At 43.5% G+C, this 21,891-nt stretch overlaps 1 protein-coding gene across 7 annotated transcripts in view; it reads right to left on the reverse strand.

Moving 5' to 3' along the window:
- Nucleotides 1-385: 385 nt before the first annotated feature.
- Nucleotides 386-21,891, reverse strand: part of BICRA (BRD4 interacting chromatin remodeling complex associated protein) — a 128,748-nt gene continuing 107,242 nt past the window's right edge. For 6 of the 7 annotated variants that reach the window (XM_044989068.1, XM_044989069.1, XM_044989070.1 and 3 more), the window contains 9 exons: nucleotides 20,843-21,544; nucleotides 18,091-18,286; nucleotides 16,484-16,611; nucleotides 15,829-15,954; nucleotides 15,378-15,439; nucleotides 14,111-14,259; nucleotides 11,892-11,986; nucleotides 10,997-11,099; nucleotides 386-9,788 (listed from right to left, as the gene is read on the reverse strand). In XM_044989068.1, the coding sequence (XP_044845003.1) occupies nucleotides 8,587-9,788; nucleotides 10,997-11,099; nucleotides 11,892-11,986; nucleotides 14,111-14,259; nucleotides 15,378-15,439; nucleotides 15,829-15,954; nucleotides 16,484-16,611; nucleotides 18,091-18,286; nucleotides 20,843-21,544 (2,763 nt within the window). In that variant the 3' untranslated portion in view covers nucleotides 386-8,586. The remainder of the gene's footprint in view (nucleotides 9,789-10,996; nucleotides 11,100-11,891; nucleotides 11,987-14,110; nucleotides 14,260-15,377; nucleotides 15,440-15,828; nucleotides 15,955-16,483; nucleotides 16,612-18,090; nucleotides 18,287-20,842; nucleotides 21,545-21,891) is intronic. The other variant, XM_044989071.1, reaches the window with a different exon arrangement.

Consider the following 21,891-nt stretch of genomic DNA (forward strand, 5'->3'; position numbering starts at 1 on the left):
CAGTGAAAACAGCGGGGGGGAGGGGGGCCCAGAGGGAAACCAAGAATATGCTTGCAAGGATCAGACTGGGTCATGGTTCCAAACTGTGGGGCAGAATATCCCTTAACCGTATTTCCTCAGACAGAAACTTTGGGTCATGTTTGTAAGCAGCTGGGTTGTGATCAGGTTCCTAGACATACTTATAAGATATAGACAGGGTCTAATTTGCTTTTCCCTTTTGCAAACCACTGTAAACATCAGACTGTCTTGCCAAGCAAAAGCATTACATATAAGGGCTACCGTAATGCAAATAATAAATAATGAGCCATCTAAAGTCAAGAGCTCATTTGCATATTTCAAACCTGCATTCTAAAGGTCTTTGGAAAGAAACACCAAACAATTCATATACAGTATTTAAAAAGAAGAGCAATTTAATTTACACAGAAGTACTAAATGTACATAATTCTTTAAAAAAATTGTTATACACAATAAATACAGTACAAAATTATTTTATAGTACTATATTTTGTTTCGAACTGTGATAGCGTTCACTGGTACCAGCGGGGCAAGAAAGAAAAGGGGGTTGTTTTACTTGGTTAAGGGGTGGGGAATTTTCCCTCTCCTTTTTTGCAAGTGTTGCTGTTACTTTATTTCGGTAGGTGGGGAGGAAATGAACAGTCAGGGATGAGAGATTTACTTTTTGCCATAATTATTTTTTTGCATTTCCTCTTCCGGTTAATTCTACACCAGAGACAAGCTGACATGGATAGGGGGCAGCTGAGAGTAAAAACTCGTTAGCTGTCCCCCTGCAAAACTATGTAAATTAAAATGTGCAGAAAAGGGGTGAAAAGAACCCCACTCCCCGCTGTGAAAGGAAAAAGGTATGGTCACTTCAAGTTCATTTCAAAATACTGGGAAGTTGTAGAAAATTTTCGAGTATACTTCCCCGAAACAGTGAGAAAGCCAATGCTTATCAGCCTTTTGTTCAAAAGGGGAGTCTCTGGTTTTAAAGTTATCCATCTTGCAGAAAAAGGAAAAAAAGAATGCTCTAATGATCCCAAGCCACTCTTTCTTTTAGATTAAAGAAAAAAGTAGAGACTAAACAAAAACCAAACAATTTAATACACATTTTTATATATATGTATATATAAAAAAGAAAACGCCAAATATTTTAGCCTGGGAATTGTCATTTCTTATTGCTACCTCACCAATCCTCTCATCACAGATAATGAAGGGTTAAGAGGGGCCACTGAGCACTTTGATCTCTAGTGTTTGCAAGCCAATCCAAAAGGGGGTTCTCTCTCCTTGGATTTTTTATCTTCCTGCTCTGTGCCACAGAGCAGTGTTCAAATGCAAAAATAAAATCTCAGTAACAATAATTAAAAAAAAAAAAATCAGTCACCTTCGGTTTGCTTGTCTTCTAACAAGCCCAGGCTACTGTGATAAAACAGGAGACCTCCCTTCTTAAGTAGAACCAGTGCTTCAGAATGCATCAAAGGCAGTTCACAAGCAACAAACCTTAAAAAGTTTGATTGAGAAGGCTTCTCAAATGGAGGAATTAAAATACACCTGGTACAAAGGCAAAATTTATCAGGCAGTTTTGTGAACTGCTACACAGCATGAAGTGAATGGAAAAGCAACACTGCTAATTTTTTTTTTTAAATAAAATAGTATTAGAAAAATTTGTGGGCACAGAGGTACAGACCTGATACATAACTATCCAAAAAACCTACATCAGTGGTGGATGGTCTAATGTTAAAATACTCTTGTCAAAGAAAAAAAGTGGACCGTAATTTTTTATTTTTGGTTAAATTATGCCCCCTAAAAAATTGTCTTAATTAAACTGCAAATTTTCCTTAAGACACAAACTTTTCTCTACTTCACAAGACACATAAAGGGTTAAAGAAGAAGAAATTGATGTTGAAGAATAGTTTGGGTGAGCAGTCACTGTCCAAAACTTTCTACTTTCTCCAGCAGTCGTTTCATTATCGTTTGCGGGTGTAAAGAATGGTGATGTCTTTTCCTATATTGCCGTTTTCCAACAAGGACAACACCTCAGGGGACATGGACATTTGTGCATAAAGGAGTTGGAAGTGAATAGGATGGTAACAAACACTAATGTTGGACTTCAATGTTTCTGTCACAGGTAAAAAGCGGTTAGCTAATAAAAGGTGTGCAAGTGACACTAAGGCCAGGTGGTAAAAAGAAAGCCTGCATGTGTTCCATTCCCAGCTATTCATCTCCCAGTGGACTAGAACATGTGTGTCAATTCTGTACTTGCATAGCTGGAAGGACCTGATTGCATAAGCTTTTCTATTCTCCTTGTCAAGTGCGTTCACAGCTATGAGAGTTAAATGCACACACTGAAATATGCTGGTTTATAAAATGTCTTGAATATTTTTGACCTACACTGTGTGCACGAGCATGTACTGAGTTGGGAGGAAGGTGGCAGAGGCAAGAATGATTGTGCAAAATTAACACTAGTTATAAGAATTGAAAACAAGGAACAAAACAGGGGATTCTGGTTTGTTCAAAACTCCTCAAGAGTGACCTGCACACATTTCTTAAGGAGTTTTGTGTTCACATAAAGGATCCAATTACTTACTGCTTAAAGCCACCAGTCCTCCTGCCACAATAACTCCTCTTCCCCACTGCTTTTTAAAGCAAACTCATTCTTGGAAAATACTTGCTTCCATCCACTGAAATGCAAAAGCTGCCTCTGGAGTTCTAAATTAATTACTTTCCCCTTTTTATATTTCTTGGTGTGGAGTAACGAGGGGCATATGAATACTTTTAAGGCTTCTTTTTAGTAAGAAATGAGGAGGAGAGGAAGAGAGGAAAGTAATAGGGTCCAGATTTTCATGTCCTCACCATCCAGAACAGTGGGACCTGCTGGGGGTTGAGTATTTTTGAAAATCAAGTGATTTCATTTATATGCCTAAATTTGAGCTGCTGAGTATTGAGCCATCTTGAAAATCTGATCCCAGAGGGAGAAAAAGAAAAGTTGCTGACTCCCTATATTTCTAGTTGAGTCCCTTGAGCTATAATGCAAGAGTAGGCTGTTGAATTTTAAATGGAGTTTGCAGATTTTAGGACAATGTTAACCACCAAAAATTGGTCCAGAAAGGAAAAGATACCTTGATGATTTACAAACATTCACATACCCTCAAAGACTGAGTTTGAAGTCTGTTTGTAATGAGCATATGAGAATATGTAGGAATTTGAATGCAGTTATAGCTAATTCCCAGGCCCTAGAAATGAGATTTATGATTTCTTCTTGGAAAGAAAGGGAAGCAGCAAAAGAAAAGATGTTTAGTTAGTGGCTGAAAGCAGTTCATCTGGCTTCCTATCAAGAGCTCAAGCAGCTAAGCTTCAGCACAACTTGCTGGGCCTAACTTGTTCTGTTGGTAAAACACTGGGACATTAGCCAAGGGGGTAGCCTGTGTTTAATCTGCAGCCTGACCATGTGTTTCTTTTTTCACATGCAGAAAGCAGGAAAAATAACGTGGATTTGGAAATATATGAAGCAGCTACTTATTAGGTAACTCCCAGAACGAAGCCAAACAGTTTGGTCTCTTAAAGTATACATTCAGGAGACGAACTGGAGCCTCTAAAATATATGAGAGGGTATTGCATGTGTGAAAAAGGATTTAGACCTACTTTTAAAAATAATTTATGATAAAAAAGAGACAACAGAAGAAAGGTTAGGGGAATTTCTGTCAACCATTAAGAGTCACACTGCAACCAATTTTAACAGTGGCCAAAAAGGGGTTTAACTATGTGTTTGGCCAATGTTGACAGTGTCAAACAGTAAATCTGCTCCAGCCCACTCAGGAACCTACAACAGAAACTTTTAAAACATTATCTTTTTTCCTTAACAATACAGGTTTAACAAAGCATGGGCCCATGCACCCTGGCTGCCCTGCCATGTTAAAAACCTGATTAACCTTGTAATGCCAGAAAAGACAGGGCTAAAGATCCAGAACTTGCAGGAACCCACTGATGCAGCACGTCAATGAGATTCACAACAGGTGACTAGGGTCTCCTGTGATAGAATGGGAGTATCCTGACCCTGACTCACCATTCTGCACTTGGTACTGTCCCTGCATAAATCAAACTGATCAAGTATCAGGTGATTAACCAATCAACAAGGGGATTCAGCTGTCTGTTGATGATGGTTCAGAGAGAGAGAGAGAGACAGGATGGAAGGCTGGAAGGCAGAGCAAAGGAGCTCAGGATTTCAGAGTGGTGAGATCTCTCTCCCCCTCCTGTCCTGGGCCTTGGTAGTAGATAAAGACTTGGAGAAAAGCTTATGTGGTGGGGACCAAACACTCATACAGTACACTGTAAATAAAGCACATGGTGGCCAGCCTACCCAGGAGTGAGTAAGGATTGTTTGCAGCAAGGAACCCCAGGAACCCCAAACTGTGACACTCCCTCACTCGGCTCCTCAGGTTACATATTATACCATGACCCAGGACAGGCACTGACTCATGTGGCACAAGCTGTGCACATTGATGGCTGGTGGAGGACTGTTACATAGGTGTGAGCCTAAAGATTTGGGGGAATTTGGGCCCACTATAATCTTAATTCCCCCCCCCCCCCAATTTGTGGAAGCAGCCTTTATGCTCATAAAATATCTCCTCAACCCCACTACTAGAGACACATGCGCACTCGCAGACTCTCAGTTCTAATTCCTCCAGGGTCAGCAAACTTTCTAGGAGGCCAGTCCTTCTTCCAGTGAAGTCAATGGGCGTTTTACCATTGATTTCAATGGGACCACAATTTGGAAGGAATTCATTGGGCTATACTGAATCCCAGCAGACAATATATGAGAGACTAAAATGTGGAGGGACTGGTGGTGGTGGTTGTGCCTTTTAAGGTTCAAATCTTATTGTGGGGATTGCTGTGAAAAGAAAACACTAAACTTCCATGGAATAAAGGAGGTGGTGGCCCCTTACGGTTAATCAGCACACAATGCTAACAGGCTTCCTTCCACAGGAGTCTGATAGCAGCTGCAATTCAGGACATTCATTAGGGGTGTGGGCTGGGGATGGTAAAACTGTAAATCAGTTTAAGAAAGGGGAAAAAAAGAAGCAGAAAACTTCCAAATTCAAATGCCTCTAACTGATAACACTGACAATTTTCTCCCTTTTCTGTTCACCAACTCTCTACTTCATCATCCAAAAGGATGCTCATGCTAACAGGCAGGTCCTTGGCTCCAGGCTCACACAGAGATGTTTGCCTTCCTTTCCCACCCTCCCTCAGGGACACTTTTGCCAATTCCATAGATCTGGTAACAGGAGAAAGACGGATATCGGAATAGTGTACATCTGTGTTAATGTCACAATCTCTGAAGTTTGATTGTTCACTCTGTGAGCTCTCTCTCTCTCTTATACATGCACACAACACAGGAAATTCTACATTATCTCATGAACTGCTCTTGGTTTCGCAGGTATCTGTCAAGCCATAGGGTGGGAGGTGTGTGTATATATAAGAGCAAGGGACACAGAGAAGTGCCACTTCTATGCTACCTCCATAGTTACAATTTTTCAGTAAGCTGGCCAGACAAGGGAGCAGCTGCCACCTGTTTGTCTCTGAATGCCCTGCTCTGAAGATGTTCTCTAAAGGGAATTTCAGCAAAAAGGAGGATCTGTTTTAAAAAAATACAAATCGGCAAGATAAATATGAGGAGGATTGAAACCCATTAATTTATAGAACTCAGTGCATAGAAGAAACTGAAGAAAGAAATACTGTGAAGGATCAAAAATACTAAAAGATGCTAGAAAACAGGCTCACGCTTTCATTTGGGATGGGGAATCCCTCAGTGGCTGTAATACAACACGCTGCAGTTTTAAGTGTTATCAACCCAGTTGTGAGCAATGCATTTTAGAGGAGCCTGAGATTCTCACCCAGCTGATTTTTATTGTGCATTTATTTTAACTTCCTATTAATTTATTGTTACCCCTCCTGATATTTCACCACTTCTTAATCCCCACTTTGGGCAGTTAAGAGCACTGGAAGTGGAGTGCAAATTACTTTAACCAGGCTTCTCCCTTTGATCATTATCTCTCTGTCTTGCCTACTGACAGAAAAGGAGATGTTCTTTTGCAGAGTGACACCCCTTTACACATGTCCACTCCAGGCCAGGAAGAGGAGATACATTTCCTCACAAATCCAATTCTTCCATCCTGGTTTGAACTGTGGGATCCCATCTAAAGCAGCAGGAGCCTGCCAACACGAGAGACTCCAAGCAGGTGGTGTGCTGATATTGCAATCCGTTTGTATGGTACATACCACTCCTATCCTGCGGTAATGAATGACATCAATAAGCTGTTGAAGGAAACAGGACTCATGGCACATCACAAATACTTGATGGCACTGATGCAAAGCCTTAACTCCTACTACCACCAATAAAAAATGGAGGTAAAATCAGTGAAAAAGCTCTAATGGGATGAATGCCACACATACAGGTTACAACGTCTACATACATTCAGCATACATACATACAATTAAGTCATGGTTACATACACACCCATGCGGGGGAACAGTGAAAAGAAACCAGGTATTTCCACTGTCACCACACATTTGGGTAAAGAAATAATAAGGCATGAGTGGGAATAAATAGATCCTCCTCAGGGTTTCTGGCATTAGTCAATGTACATTTCTGGAAGGGTTTATGTGTGTTATTTGTAGTGAAATAAATGTGATCTTGCCCAGCTCACATTTCCTGGCATTTTCTTTATCACAGTGTTCTCAACCATTATCCATGTGAGTGTGACCATAAGTAGGGCGATAAGGTTGCATCAGAGAACGGGAAGACTGAACTGGAATGACAGAGCCCTCGTGCATTGAAACCAATGTTATAAGATGTCCTGATGTTAATTTCAGTAGGCAGCATTTAACTGATAAATCTAGGATTAGAGAGAAAAGTGGCAGCCCTAGTATACGTGTGAATTCTAAAGAGACTGTGGTTGGAATCCTTAGCACAAGGCAAGTGTTAGAACTCAAATCCTGACAAAGCCACTGGAAGTTTGTCAGCAAAAGGCCTGGTATCTGATCTATCACAGCATCCACCTGCTCATATCAATTTAATAGGGCTTCTAAACCTCCCTGTATGCCTCTGAGTTCCAGTGCCTGCAGGATGTGCAGAGAGAGAGACAGAATGGGAAGAACTAAAGGAAAAGGAAAATCAGGAACTGATCAAAAACAAACACGCCAGGGGAGAAGTGGGCCTGGTGGCGTAGTGAAAGTGTCCAGCACTGCTATGAAGAGGATGATTTGGGTTTGTCACTCAGTCTAATACTCTCACATCCCAGACTGCCTGGGGCCAGCAGTGCTGCTGAAGTGGAGAGGCAGGAGTACCTTGTGTCATTCAACAGGCTCCTCCTCTAACTGATTAGGGAGAGGCATTGATAGGTCCCTAAGGGAGCCCCATCCAGTCCTCCTTAGTCAGGAGGCTGATGGTCATGACACAGGGTCTCAAGAGTACATGCTATAATCCCCCCTCCCCCCTTATGGCTTTAATAAGGAAACAGGGGATCCCTATGGGGAAGCAATAAGATGAAGGTAACTGAGTACAAGAAAACATTTAAACAACAACAAATGATGCAAAGCAGAAATGTAAAACATGTAAACATTCATTTGGCATTTTTGCTTTCCGCTAGCTCCAAGCAGAACATTGCAACCCGATGCCTTGGCCCCAGCCTGTTCTCTTATCAGCACACCCCCTGCCTTGGAATGCTGCAGGGAAATGCCAGAGCAGCTTGGCTCCTAACACAGCCTGAATACACTTCGCCCGGTTGCTACCAAAATATCAGGTTGCCATGGAGTACAACAAAAAGCTCTGTAACCACCCCGCTCAGAGTAAATGATTGCATGATATTCCTCTCTTCCCCCATCTCCCCTGTGCTGCTCCTGCTAGTCCTACCCACAGCTACTCCCAAGGGAATTCTCTCTCTTCAAGTTGTAGGAGTAAAACATAGATTTAGTTGTAAACTTTCTTTCTTTTTAATGATTAGTGTTTGCATTTCCTTTCTTGACTATTTTTTTGCCCTTTGTTGACCAATGAGAGGTTCCACAAGCCCATGCTTGATTCCTGAAATAACTTAAAAATGAACAATAAATTTTGCCCCTGTGGCAATTCCTGCAGAGTCCCCTTTTGCCTCACACTGGCTTGACTTGCAATCTGTTCAAAGTTTAAGATGGGGGCGGGGGGAGGGGAAACTGATCAATCAGATATTCAAATTAGCCATTTGTTACAGAATCTAAATTACACAGCCAGCACTACCTATGGGCCCCATCAATCCCCTCCCACCCGCCTGTTTGCTTCTCACTTGCCGTTATAGGGTGTATTTGATGAGACGAGTGTATTGTAAATCCAGCCTCAGCTTGTACTTTACAACATCCAAAACCCATCATATAAACACTTGGATGAAGCATCATTAGGACACCCTCTTCCCCCACTCCTGCTGCTGCCAGGCCCGAGCCATCGGGTCTCTGGATAGGCGGCACCATTGACACCCATGGTGCTCAACCCTTTCAACCAGCAAGAGCGTCTTCTTCGGTCCTTGCTTTCTGTTCAGTTTCTGCTCAGTTTGGTTTTCTGTTATCTGTTCAACGTCCTTGCTCCAAGGCCGCCATTGTGATTAGGGGCAAGGTAAGTGTCTGTACGATGGACAGGTGAAGAGAAAGGGGAGGAAGAGGAGTTGTACGAGGAGGAGGGTGTCCGGATATTCTGACCCCCAGTCTGAGGTTGCTGCAGGTTGAGAATGCTGTCAATGGCACTCTGTAGGTGTTCATTAAGGGAGTCGTCCTGGGGGCTGTCGCTGGAGAAGCTGGCATTATCCACATCAAAGGACTCTGACTTCCTGCGCTTGGCTGGAGGCAAGGGAACCTCCCAGGTGAGCTCTGAGCCAGAGCTGTGGTCAGGAGGCTCCGTTTTTATCATTCCATGATAAAACTCATCCTCTACTTCTGCAAGTTCCTTCATAAGGCCACTGGTAGAGTCATCGGTCTTCGGAGGGGCAGGGCTGTCTTGCATCACCAGAGAACGGGCATCGCTCCTGTTGAAAAACAGGAGCTTGGAGCTCTCCTCCGGCTTGCTCTTCTCTGCCACCACCACAGTTGGGGTTTCATGGGTTTTGAGAGAGGTGATCACGCCTTTGGAGCTGTCCTCCTGCTTGATCACAAGGGTGCTGGGGATCGTATCGACCTTTGGGATGCCTCCCTTCGGACAGGCATCAGTGGCTTTATCTGCTATAAAAGCATCCACATTTTCTCTGTAAGTCTTACGAAGTGGAAGCCTGCAGTAGGTCACAATGGGTTTTTTCTCCACAGGCGCTGAGGTTATGTGGTCAATAGTCCCGTTCATTTGCCCGGCAGTGGTGGTGGTGGTGGTGGCGGCAGCTGAAGAGTGCTGGTCAGCTGTTTTGATGACTGTGCACACCGGAAGCGGCTGGTGAACTGGGTCCAAGGCAGTGTTGTGCACCACCTTCCTGAGACCAGCCTCCTGCTTGATCTTCAGCTTAAGCCCAATCCGGCTCCGTGCCTCGTAAGTTTTGATTGGGGGCTTGCTCCTCGAGGGTAGGGCATCCTCATCTCCATCCAAAGAAGGCGAAGCTTTTGCCCATGTGACAGAAGGGGAGCCTCCGCTGTGCTTGATAACCAATTTGGTGGGGTGGATCTGGGTGGCTGTCTGCACTGGAGGCACCTTTAGATTCTCAGAAGCTGGGGTGATGCTGGATACAGAGGATAGAGCCAGAGAGGAAGTGAGGCTCTGTGAGCGAGATGATGATGAAACATACTCATCTGCAACAAAAAACACAATGTCACAGTCCAGCCAAAGCAGCACACTGAGAAGACACCCAGCAGAAAAATGGTAACAATAAGTGTGTGTCAACCCTAAAACTAATAATAATTCTTGACTTTCCCTAGCATCTAACGATTACCCTAATTAATTAATTCATCCTAAAAAATCCTAGTCCATGAGGGAAGTTTTATGCCTGTTTTACAGCAAATCACCACCAGAGCTGGGATTAGAAACCCTGGAGTCCGGACTCATATTCCCTTTCTTCAATCACTAGACACTCTCTCCTTCAGGAGAAAGGAGCATTTTGGCATCTCAGCAATTCCTTACTTTCGTCAACAAAATTAAATAAAATAATTTTTACAAATCAAAACACTTACCCTGTTCCAGCCGGGATTTATTTTCTGTTCTGTAATTCCTGCCCCCCCTGCTAGCTGCTTCTTCTGTTTCTCAGCCCCTCTTCTCTCTTAGCTAATTTTCTCTCCTTCTGCCTCCTATATGGTTTAGTCCCTTACTGGCTCAGCCTTCCCCATGTGCTTTCACTGAACACACAAGGAGAGGAACACAATCATTCAAAAAGCCACCTGTGTTCCTTTGATCATGAGTGCCCAGCAGGAACCATTTCAGAGCCCTGGTAATTTGGTTGTTCATGTTACAGACACCACTGCCTAGTTGCTCTTTCTTCTCTAGGCTGCACAGATTTTCTCCTTGTTCCAAGGCTCTTTCCAGCTTTTTCAAGTTGAGCCAAGCAAATATATATTACTGCGAAAAGATGCCATAAATGTACACAAACCCATTAGTATAAAAACACCCAAAATCAGGGCAACTGAGAACTGTAAGCAATTGATCAGGAGCCTACAGACTGCACCTAGTTTGTGTAAAATGGAGAAGACTGCAGCCACTGACTTCTTTGATACAGACCGAGAGATGGAGGAGCCTACAGAACCCAACACACACTGCTCAATCTTGCTCAATCGACTCCGATCATACAGAAGCGTTGTAAAATGGGACTTGCACTCTCTGCACACTGACCCCTCTGTATTCAGATGAAGTTGGCTGAGAGCTGGCATGGGCCAGCTCACTGGTTTACAAGTTTTCCACTCCTCCCTCAGTAACTTAAAAAGGTAGGAAAATACTGTGTCTAGGGAGAGGTGGGAGGAGCAGCATATGAGTAAATGACGTGCACAGATAGAAATAATGTCTCCCTAACCTGGTTTCTCCTTTGCTAGCTGTTTATCAAGAGCCAACATGGTCTTTTCTTCCTGAATAAACATTCGATCGATCATCACCATCTCTGCAGAAGGGCTGACTCTCTGCAGACCAAAAATGAAAAACAGGTGAGAGGTGGAGGAAAAGAACGGCACAGTAACCACAGTACAGAAATTAGGGGTCCAATCTTCAGCTTCTGCTTTAGGGAAACAAGCATTAACACAATGGTGAATTACCTTGACATGTCACTGAGTAGTGTTTGTTCTCATGGAGCTGGCACAAGTCTTAACCATGCACTGGAAAGCACTTTCCCTCACTTAGACATTTGGGAAGGGCTTTTGGGTAGTGGTTTATAGTATGGAACCTCTGCCTTTCTTACAGCACGGATAAGGAGTCACAATTTTAATATAAACTTGTAATCTAAGTTAATGGGTCATATTTCTGGGGTGACCAAGCTTTCCTGTCCCCATTAAAATAAAAAGTTCCAGGCTTGCTGCAAAAATTACCCCTCGCTAATCATAGAATCATAGGACTGGAAGGGACCTATGTAAATTCATGTTTTATTTTACTTTTAAATTGAAATGTCCTGTTTCAATTTAAAAGTAAAATAAAACATTAATTTATGTAGTTGTGAGGAGTTCCTCCCAAAGGTAAAAGCCTTTTCCCCAGTCTCCCTACTTGCAGCTTGGTCCTGTTCTCACTGAAATCAAGTGAAAAACTCCCACTGACTTCAACAGTGCAGGACTGAACCCTTATTACCTCAGCATGGTCATATTTAGTAAGTGAAACTGCAATTTAAACTCTCATTACAAATGCATAGGATAGATTAGAGAAGACCAATAATCATGCTGACCTTCATACCATTGAGCACAGTAGCACATAAAGGCCAATCTTACCCGAGACTCCTCTAAGAGCAGCAGGCGGTATTTGTTCAACATAGCTTGTGTGCGTTTCAGCAGTTGGGTGGACACTGTTTCAAACTCTTCATCTACTAAAAGAAGAGGTAAAAAAAAGAAGGCTATTTGGTTTTTTTATATACTGGCATTGTTGGGGCTATCTCATTAGCTCTGAAAGGAAAGTCTCCATTCCCTGAAAGACATTTTATATGACAAGGTAAATGCAGAAACAGGACTAACATTCTATATCAACATTAGTGTTACTAGAGGACTCAGCAGCAGCAATTGTGATTGCTCCTTCAAATGCTTTCTTCATCAGCTTAGGTTGCTTCCCAAAGTATGTGGCTAGTTTAAATTGTGCACATGATCATGTGATTGGTCTCATAGCTTAGAGGGGCAAGGGACCATTGAGACAACAGATATTTTTCTCTGTGTAACATCAAGTGGTTTTAAACTCTCTCTACACGTTCAGGATTTGAGACTGCAGATTATTGCCAGGCCAGGAGCTGGCTTTATGTCTGGATTGCAGTACAGCGCCAAGCAGCGAATCAACTCGACCTTTGGAGCAGAAGAGTGCTTCAGAAGACAGTTTTGAGGAACACAAGAATTGCCAGACTGGATCAGACCAAGGTCCCATCTAGCTCAATATACTGTCTTTGATAGTGGACAATACCAGATGCTTCAGTGGAAGGGACATAAAACATCCTAAAAGGACAACTACAGACTAATTTACCCAAAGGGAAATTTCTTCCTAATTTCCTCCCTGCCCCAGCAGAAGAGGTTATGTCCATATAATATATTTTGTATCCTGTCTAATGTAACCATGGATGTTCTCATTATTCACATACATGGATAAATCCTTTGACTCCTGCTAAGCTTTTGGCCTCCATCATATCTTGTGGTAATGATTTCCATAGGTTAATTATGCATGGCACATAAATGTAGGTTATCGGTTTCCAATGTGCTGCCTTTCAATTTAATAAAATGCTCCCCCTATTCTTCTGTTATAGGAGGATAAATAAGAGCACCTGATTCACATTCTCTATACTGGTCATTATTTTACATATGGATACCATTTAGAATAAAAGAAAATCACAGCCTGCAGACAATTAATATAACAATGCTTTTTTCCTGAATTTTAACACTAGGGAAAGTGATCCTTCCTGCTTCAAATGCACATTATAACAAACAGGTTTATCATCTTTCTTAATGGAAATAAATAAAAAATGACACTCCCCACAAAGCTATATGCAGTGTTGTTGTAGCTGTATTGGTACCAGGATATTAGAGAGAGACAAGATGGGTGAGGTAATACTCCTCGCAAAGAGAAGAATGATACAACTACATGGGAAGAAGAGGTTGAACTCCCTGCACTAACTGATAATGTGGAAAACTTCATAAGGCACATATACCACACAGATAGAGTGAGTGAGTTTAAAATTGTTAATTAATGTTTGTAATAAAACTTTGAAAGTGTACAGCACTATGTATTAAAACTACTCATAGTTTTCTCTTCTACAATGCCTGGATCCTCAAGGGGTCTTTTACAAACTATGCACAGCACTACTAAAATTATTTTGGGGGAAGTTCTACAGTCTGTGTTATACAGGTCAGACTAGATGAGCACAATGGTCCTTTCTGGCCTTGGAATCTATGAAATGCAGCCACTTCTGGGGTGGAGGATGGCAAACAGCAAAGCAACAACAGAGGAAAGAGAACTTTTGACCAAGGATACGAGGGTAAACGCCAACTCTTATGAAAAACCCTAAGGGATCATTAGTGGCCTTACTAAGCAGACAAGAACTCTCTTTTTAATATCAGAGGGGTAGCTGTGTTAGTCTGGATCTGTAAAAGCAGCAAAGAGTCTTGTGGCACCTTATAGACTAACAGACGTATTGGAACATGAGCTGCCAGATTTCAAACAGGTGGTTCCAAGAAGTTTATTCAGGTTTTGGGGATTTCATCTTTTTTCTGGAGTGGAAGCAGAGCAGCTTACTTCTCTCTTTTCAAGGCTGGACAAATCCATTTTTCCCCGTGACCCACCAACCGTGATCTCTCTCATGCCAACATCAGAAGAAGAGGCCTGAGTTTACTTCCTGAGGGTGAGACCCACCTCCATTCTGTTGCTTAGCGAAGAAGCCAAGCTAAGTTTAAAACACTTTGCTATAATTCTAGGACTATTAGTTATCATCCTTCCTTGTCTACACAGCTGAACTTACCCTTTCTGTAGTCGTGGGTAGAGGGAAGCATCCCCTGGTAGACATGATAGGGTAGAAGCCTTTGTAAGGCATCTTCAAATGATCGGAATGAAGTTTTATAGTCAGGGTGCAACACCGCTCCCTGATGTTTATGTAACTGTTCCAAGAAACTAAAAAAAAAAAAAAAAAAAGGACAAGTCAGACAGTTGTACAAAGTGTATGGAAAACGCAGACTCAAAAGCAGAGATATCTATAAAAGCACTATGCTGAGTGGTTGAAATTCTTATTGCTCCTCCTTCCAATATATATATATAGGCTGTTTGCAGTGACTGAAGCATGATATACAGAGATGCTCTAAAGCTTACCCTCTACGTCTGCAGAAAATGAGCTGTTTTATATGTGTGGAACATGAAATACACATATGTGCACACACGAGGAACACACGCACACACAATTACCTATCCCTGCTAATACTGTATGTAGTTTTATGGTTGCCAAAGGGCACTCATAACTGAATTATATAGCATCTTGTGAGATTTCTGGGCAGCAGCAAGAGGCTCATAGAACAGACAAAAGGTTCTTTTGATACATGGAATGTGACTCAGACATCCTATAACTCAATTATAAAAATGCCCCCTAGGAGCCTTCAAATTATATTACTACACAGTTTTACTAATTAAGGAAAATGTAATTTATCTTCCAGTTAAAATAGTCTCATCCTCCTGACACTAACAATAAAGTTGGTTGAGCTAAAATGGGCAGTGATGGAATGTGATCTGCTGTGCATGTGTGAAGTACTATGTGCAGACAGGCACACACGGATATAAACAAAAGCAGCGTAATACATAGCTGGCTATGTTATAGGTGCATGCGTGTGTGTGTGTGTATGCATGCATATGCTAAACACACTAACGCAAAAGGAGGATGAGTGCAATCATGGAGAAGGAAGAATGACTGACCACACAGGAAAAGAACCACAACAAAATTCTAGAAGAATTATTCTCTTCAGTGTGAAATGTACTTTCAACCAGTGTCACCCATGGGCCCTCTGGAGAGGCACTGAAGGGCATGCTATGTTACCGAGAATTGCCATGCCATGATAAAGTATCATGCTTCCTACCCAGTAGAGTGGATTAGAGTGCACAACATTGCATGCCTCCAAAGTTAACACAGATGCGGGATAGTCTGTTAAACTTTAACCTTACTAGGCATGCGATGTTACTGTTACACTTGCACTGCTTTCTTTAACTTCTTAGGCTCCAACACACACTCTCTGGCAAACACTTACCAAGCTTCTTTGCTGGGCTGTAGTGTAGGAGGTTTTTTCAGACTTCCAAGCTTACTATCGTACTGGTAAGAAAAAAGAATGCACATGAAAGGACTTAGTAAGCAATAGATTAGTTTTACTCGGCAGAGAATGATGAACTAATGGAGGAACCATCCAGCTCACATTAGAGAGAACTCTTTCTGTTCAGTAAATTAGTACAAGGAAATTGGAGAATAAAATGAGATTGTGGCCCGGAGGAAATCAGTTGGATGATTTTGGAGATTCTGGCCAAAGCGCAGAAGCAAAGGGCTAATTCTAGCTGACGACTAAGAAAAACAGCTTTCCTCACTTTAAACATGGCAGCTTTCAGGTAGCAGAAAACACACAGCTTCCTTTCGAACTTCCTCACTGATAGAATAGTTAAAAAAATTGAGCTATTATTTGAAGGAAATAAACATTTGTGTAAACTCACCTGCTGCTGGGATGGGATTGGGACTGAGGGCATGAGTTGTGATAATCCTTTCCCAACTACCTGGATCTGCAAGGGGCCTTTTCCAAGATTCAGGCCGGAGATGGAGCTAATCACTCCAGGCTTCGCCTGCAGAAGAAACAAAGGATCTCTTTTATTTGGGATCCCAATATGATTTTAATGACTACAAACTGATTACCAAAACACACAGTAGGAAACTACTCGCCAAGAGGATGTCAGTCATCAGTGAAATGACTTAGAATGGAATTCCTTGGTGTTGATATGCAAACATCTATGAATAAATCTTTTTTGATATATAATTATTTTAACTTGCACATCTAGAACATACATCCCAACAGTATTTGCATGCCATTAAATAAATTGGGAAGCACATTAATTCCCTCAAGGAAGAGGAACAAAGCTCCCTTCCCCAGTGGTCTAATTAATATTAATAGGGATAATTATTTGTTTTCTTTTTGTTTAAGAGTTCATAGTACTTATAAAATCAAACAATTATACGCCAAAGTCAAATGGTTTCTGAAACTTAATTCCTTCTTCTCACACAAAAAGAACAAATGTGGAGTGAAACTCAGTAAGTTTTGTTTATCCTTGAAATGGACAAACTACTGTGAAGAAGCATTAAAAATGAAGCTCTCACCTGAACTGGCTGCTGTACGGCAAGAGGTGTTCCTGGTTTCCCTGGCACTGTAGTCACTTTCCCCCCAGAAACAGCTGCGGAGCCACTGGAAAATGTTTTACTCTCTGCAGGAACTGAAGCAGCTATACCTAGCAAATATAAGCAGATTTTAAAACGAGCTCCAAGTTTAAACAACAATAGCAACATGTCTTGGATTCCTGTAGCATATTGCATCTTGAAGAATCTTTATAGACTATCTAGAGGTATTGGGCAAAATTTTCAAAGGCACCTAAACGACGTATGTGCTTTTGAAAATTTTGCCCATTGCTTCAGCTATCACTGAAATGCAGCCACCTCTGCCAGCGGTTTAACAGCACACAGCAACACTCCACAACAGGGCAGCAAAAGAAGTGAAAAAGACGACCACTTAATTCAACTGAATACTAATGCAGGGGACTGTAGGGAAGCAGAATGCAATTATCAGGACACCAGGGCTAAACACCTCTACTCTTGAGACATGTGCCAGGGGATCTTAACAACTATAAGTGGGAGAAATCTTAGTTTTATACCCATGCAAAAATCATTACTACCAGCAGAGCAGAAAGTGACTGAAAATCAAAATACCACCACACTGTAAATATGTTTTGGTTTTTTTTTTAACAAATGAAAATATGTGGACCTTTTTATCAATACCTCAGATTAGTTTACTCAGTGTACCATGGGCATAACATTATAAAAACAGTATCCATTTCCCATTTGTGAAAGTGCATGGAAGCAGCTGATAGGTGCCTAAAATAATTGATAGGCACAGCGTATAAATCTAAATCAGTAAATAGAGCGGGGGAAAATACAGAGCACCTGTAGCCTAAAATTCATCCCTGTGTGTGGCGGGGAAGCATAAGGCCTGCGCATGATTTAAGTCCCACTTAAATCTTTAAATTAGGGTTTAAATGAGAATTAAGTGGTGCACTGACCCTAAACTAGCCTTCAGCACGGGGTGAATTTCCCCCCTGGGTTTCAGAGAGCTTTACACAAGAAGGTAAATATAATTATTCCTGGTTTTCAGATGGAGAACTGGTGGCTGAAAGAGGTAAGTGTCTTGGCCAAAGCAACACAGAAGGTGAGTAGCAGAACTGGCATTAAGGATGTCTTGACTCTCCATCCAGGGCCCATATCTGCTCCACCATGTTGCCCCCAATCAATTGAGTTACTTCAGATTTACACTCTGTGAATGAGAGCAGCATCTGGCCCTTGGACTTCAATGACATTTGAGGGCACTCAGCAGCTCACAGAATCAGGCCCTTAGAGAGACAGATGATGAACTTCCCAACATCATTTTTAGAATAGCTTTTCTTACTGCATAGGCACTTTGAAGTGTGAAGGGGGGGAAAAGGGGGAGAAAGAGGAAGTTGAAAGTCACAGTCCAGCAGAAATGCAACAGAATTTCCCCATCCCAGACTGGTTCCCCTCCCTGAGCACGCACGAGGCCTGGTTTTAGCAGCTTCCGCTGATGTCTGCTGCAGCAGTGTTGTGAGCTGCGCTGGCTGCCCTCCTCCACTACCACCTCCTCCTCCCACTCCCTCCTTGTACTTGGCCCTTCCCAAGAACAGGCGCCACCTCACTCGAACCTGCAGTAGAAGGCTGGACTGCAGCAGGGACAGATGGGTGGCTGTGGACTGGTGCTTGCGTTGTTGTCACTGCTACTGGCTGTCCTTGGCTGCTAACCAGGACAGATGACGGCTGGCCGCTGAAGTGGCTCAGAGCTGATGACACCTGGCTGGTGGAAGTCTGGTGTTTCGTTTGCAGGATAATCCCCTGGGGCACCTGTGTTGGATAAATGACAGAGGCTGACAAGATGCCCTAACACCATCTTTTGGTACATTTTATCCTTTTACCTTCCTTTTGAATCTGCTATGTACCATAAATATTTCTACCCAGCAGCAAAGCATGGGAAGAAAGGGACCCTCCTTTGCTCTCATGTTTCCAACCCAGTCCACTGGCTTCCATCCTATAGCCCCAGGATCTCACAGTCTTAGGTGGTGAATGTAAAGGAAACAAAAAAGGTCTTTGCTTAGCAGTGGGAATCTCCAGGTCTGTCAGCGACAGGAATTTAAAATCACATGAACATGCCCTGCGTGCTTGAAATACAGCAGACTGGATCCCAGACTAAGTCCTTTCAAGGGAAATTTATTTTTAATATGCAGGTTTTTAAAAACCGGAGCTTGGCTCCCCTTTCCCCTGCAGATAAAGTGACAGTAAAGACAATATCTGAAATGTGGATTGTAAAGAATTTTTCGGATGCTTTATAAGATGTAAGGCCCGAGCCGGCTCTCACTGAAGTTAATGGGAATCAACCCATTAACATGAATTTGAACAGACTGGGATCTACAACTCCAGGGCTCAAAGTTCAAATTACTAATACTTAGGCTTGGTTTACACCAGTGGTCCCCAACCTTTCCGTGTGGCAGGCGCCGAACGACTAGCCGCCGAGGAGTGTGGTCGCCAGACAAGCAGCCAACAAAATGCCGCTGAGAAGCGGCAACGCCAAGAAAAGCTGCCACTGAAATGCAGCCGAGCAGTAGCGTCATCAAGAGGCGTCGCCGCCAAAATGCCGCCGAAAATCAGCGGCATTTCGGCAGCGACGCTTCTCGACGTTGCCGCTTCTCGGCGCCATTTCAGCAGCTGCTTGTCTGGTGGCCAGTAGGTGGGCGCACACAGAGGCCCCGGGGCGGGCGCCATGGCGCCCGGAGGCACTGCATTGGGGACCCCTGGTTTACACTATTGTCAGGTCAACATAAGGCAGCTTACGATGACCTAATTATGTCAGTGTCTACACTACAATGGTGCTTCTGCTGATGTAAGTGGCCCACTACACTGACTACACCCCAAAGGGGCTGACAGCTGGAGCCCTTCCCCCACCCCAGCCCTGACAGTCTGAGCTGTCAGTGGGGTGCAGGCTCACAGCTGTGAGTCTCTCCCCGTTTCCCTGCCTCCTGGTGCGGGATTGCGAGGGGGGGGGGCAGTGGCTGGGCTCAGGTTATCCTCTCCCTCACCCCAATCCCTCACTGGGAGGGTTCCAGCTGTGAGCCCCACATAGAGCTGACAGCCAGAGTCAAAAAATTAAATAATACCAGGTGAGAAACCGACGAGAATGTCAATTTCATTGCTGGTAGGCTGCCGCTGTGAAATCGAGCCCTGTACTGTTAGCCCCGGGGCCAGGGGCGCTCACAGCTGTGAGCCTGCTGGGCTGACAGCTCGGGTTATCAGGGTGGGGGGCCCAGCTGTGAGCCCCCTGCCTACAGATGAGGCTTTCATTCCCAGAGCTGCCAGGCTCCAACTGTCAAGTGTCCCATAATGCCCCATTTCAGTCAGTGGAAGTGCTCCTGGTGAGGACACGCACCACAGACAGAGGGAGCAAGTGTGGATATGAACCACTGCTTTAATTATTGTGGTAGCTGTACTTCGACTTAAGGAGACTTAATTTTGTAGTGCAGGCACGCCCTCAGACTCCCAGGAAACAGGCTGAGACCCCAGCAGGGTTGAGCTCTGTCTGCTCTGCATGAATAGGAAAGATCCCAAGGGGCACTTTTCACAGGAGCATGTGTTTGTTTTTATCTCTGTCCAAAAATTTCTCTCCGTTTCGGTGCTTGAGTAATTCATGTTGCTAAAGAACTTGGAAGAGGCCAAACTCTAAGTCCTAAATATTAAATAATTATTTATTTTATGTACTATTTACATAGTATTTGGTAGCAAAGATACACACTCAGGGCTTGTCTACATGAACAATTAGTTTGTGGCAAACCGGGGTGTGAATCTATCTTGCACTAGTTTTCTGGGGACTAACTGTTCACGTGCTAACAGACATTAAGAGTTAGTTAATTCACTTTAATCTAGTCCTCTTTGAAATGGGACTATCAAAGTGAACTAAAATTGTTAATGCGCAGCAGCAGGGTCCACACGGACAGGTAGTCTGCAGCAGGCTAGCACGGGGTAGAGCTTGCTCCAAACTAAGTTTGTGTAGACAAGCCCTTAAACAGCTCCAAAACAATTTAGAAACTATTCTACATTGTTACTGTTTCCTAAAGGCTGACAATGTGCCCATGATACTAAAATCAAGATAATTCCTTCCCAGAGGACTATTTTAAAAACAAACAAAACAAGATATAACCTTGGTAGTCCAGATGATCATTTTTTAAGGTGGTGACTTTTGTGATTTGCATATCTGTCCAGAAGAAGCTAGACTGAAAATCTCCAATTTCTAATCCCTATGACCCATCCATTCTCCTTGATGTATGGGGGTGTATTTTTAATTTCTAGAGGGTTATATTTCTACAGACCCAGGCCAAGTTTAATTTACCCTCTTTGATGGTAATTATTTACCTGCTGGAACCTGTCCAATAGCTGCTTCTGCTGAGGAGCGGGATTTGGAATTGCAGAGAGTGTCTGGAATTGATTTGGGACCATCTGAAAACTTCTCTGTTGTTCCGGTGTTAGGTGAAGGGTCTGGGTTGGGACTGGCGGTTTGATTTGGCCCTGGGAAGGGAACTGGAAATGTGGGGAATGAGTATGCTGAGACTCAGCTGGAGCCTGGATCTGGGATTGCAACCGTGCCTGCACCTGGGTCTCAGACTGGGGCTGGATCTGAGTGGCAAGCTGAACTTGTAGCTGCAGATGTGGAGGTGTTGCCAGCTGAGGTTGCCCTTCGGCCTGAGACTGGGGTGGCTGGAACTGTACCTGAGGCTGCGACGGGGGTCGTAAGGGGTGCTGGGTGGGACCGTGGGGGGATGATGTGATTTGATTCTGTATCACGTACAAGTTCTGCATTTGCGTTTGAGGGGTGCAGGACCGGGAGAGGGGTTCAGAAGGAGGCCTGGACAAAGTTTGTGGCTGGGAGGGAGGCCTTGAGTGAGGCCGGGAGGGTGGTCGGGAAAGTGGCTGTGGCTGTGATGGAGGACGGGACTGGTGGGGGGACTGCATCTGTGAGAGGTGTGCAGGTTGGAGCTGGGGACTCTCCCCCATTGGAGGATGAGGTAGCGAATGGGACGGGGAGGCTCCAGGGAGCTTCTGTTGCCCTGCGGGTAACTGAAACAAAGAAAGAAACAGGGAGTAAGTTAGTTAGGACTCATGTGTCTCACCAAAATCCTTGCATGTTCTTCAAGCATTTTAGGGTATGTCCACACAGCAAAAGCTCTACAAGGACTAGTGTACCTGAGCTAGCTTGAATCCAGCTAGCGCTGGCAGTAACAACAGTGACGACTGCACAGTGCAGGCTTCAGCGCGAGGAGTACAAATCCAGTACCGACCCTGGGTATATACTCAGCTCACAAGCCGCACTCTCTTCACTACTACTGTTACCTGTGCTATCTGGATGCAAGCCAGACCAAACAGGCTTGCCTGTGCACAACTTCTGCTGTCCAGATATATCCTCA

This window comes from Mauremys mutica, chromosome 15 (genome assembly GCF_020497125.1).
Source record: "Mauremys mutica isolate MM-2020 ecotype Southern chromosome 15, ASM2049712v1, whole genome shotgun sequence".
NCBI classification, from domain to species: Eukaryota; Metazoa; Chordata; order Testudines; family Geoemydidae; genus Mauremys; species Mauremys mutica.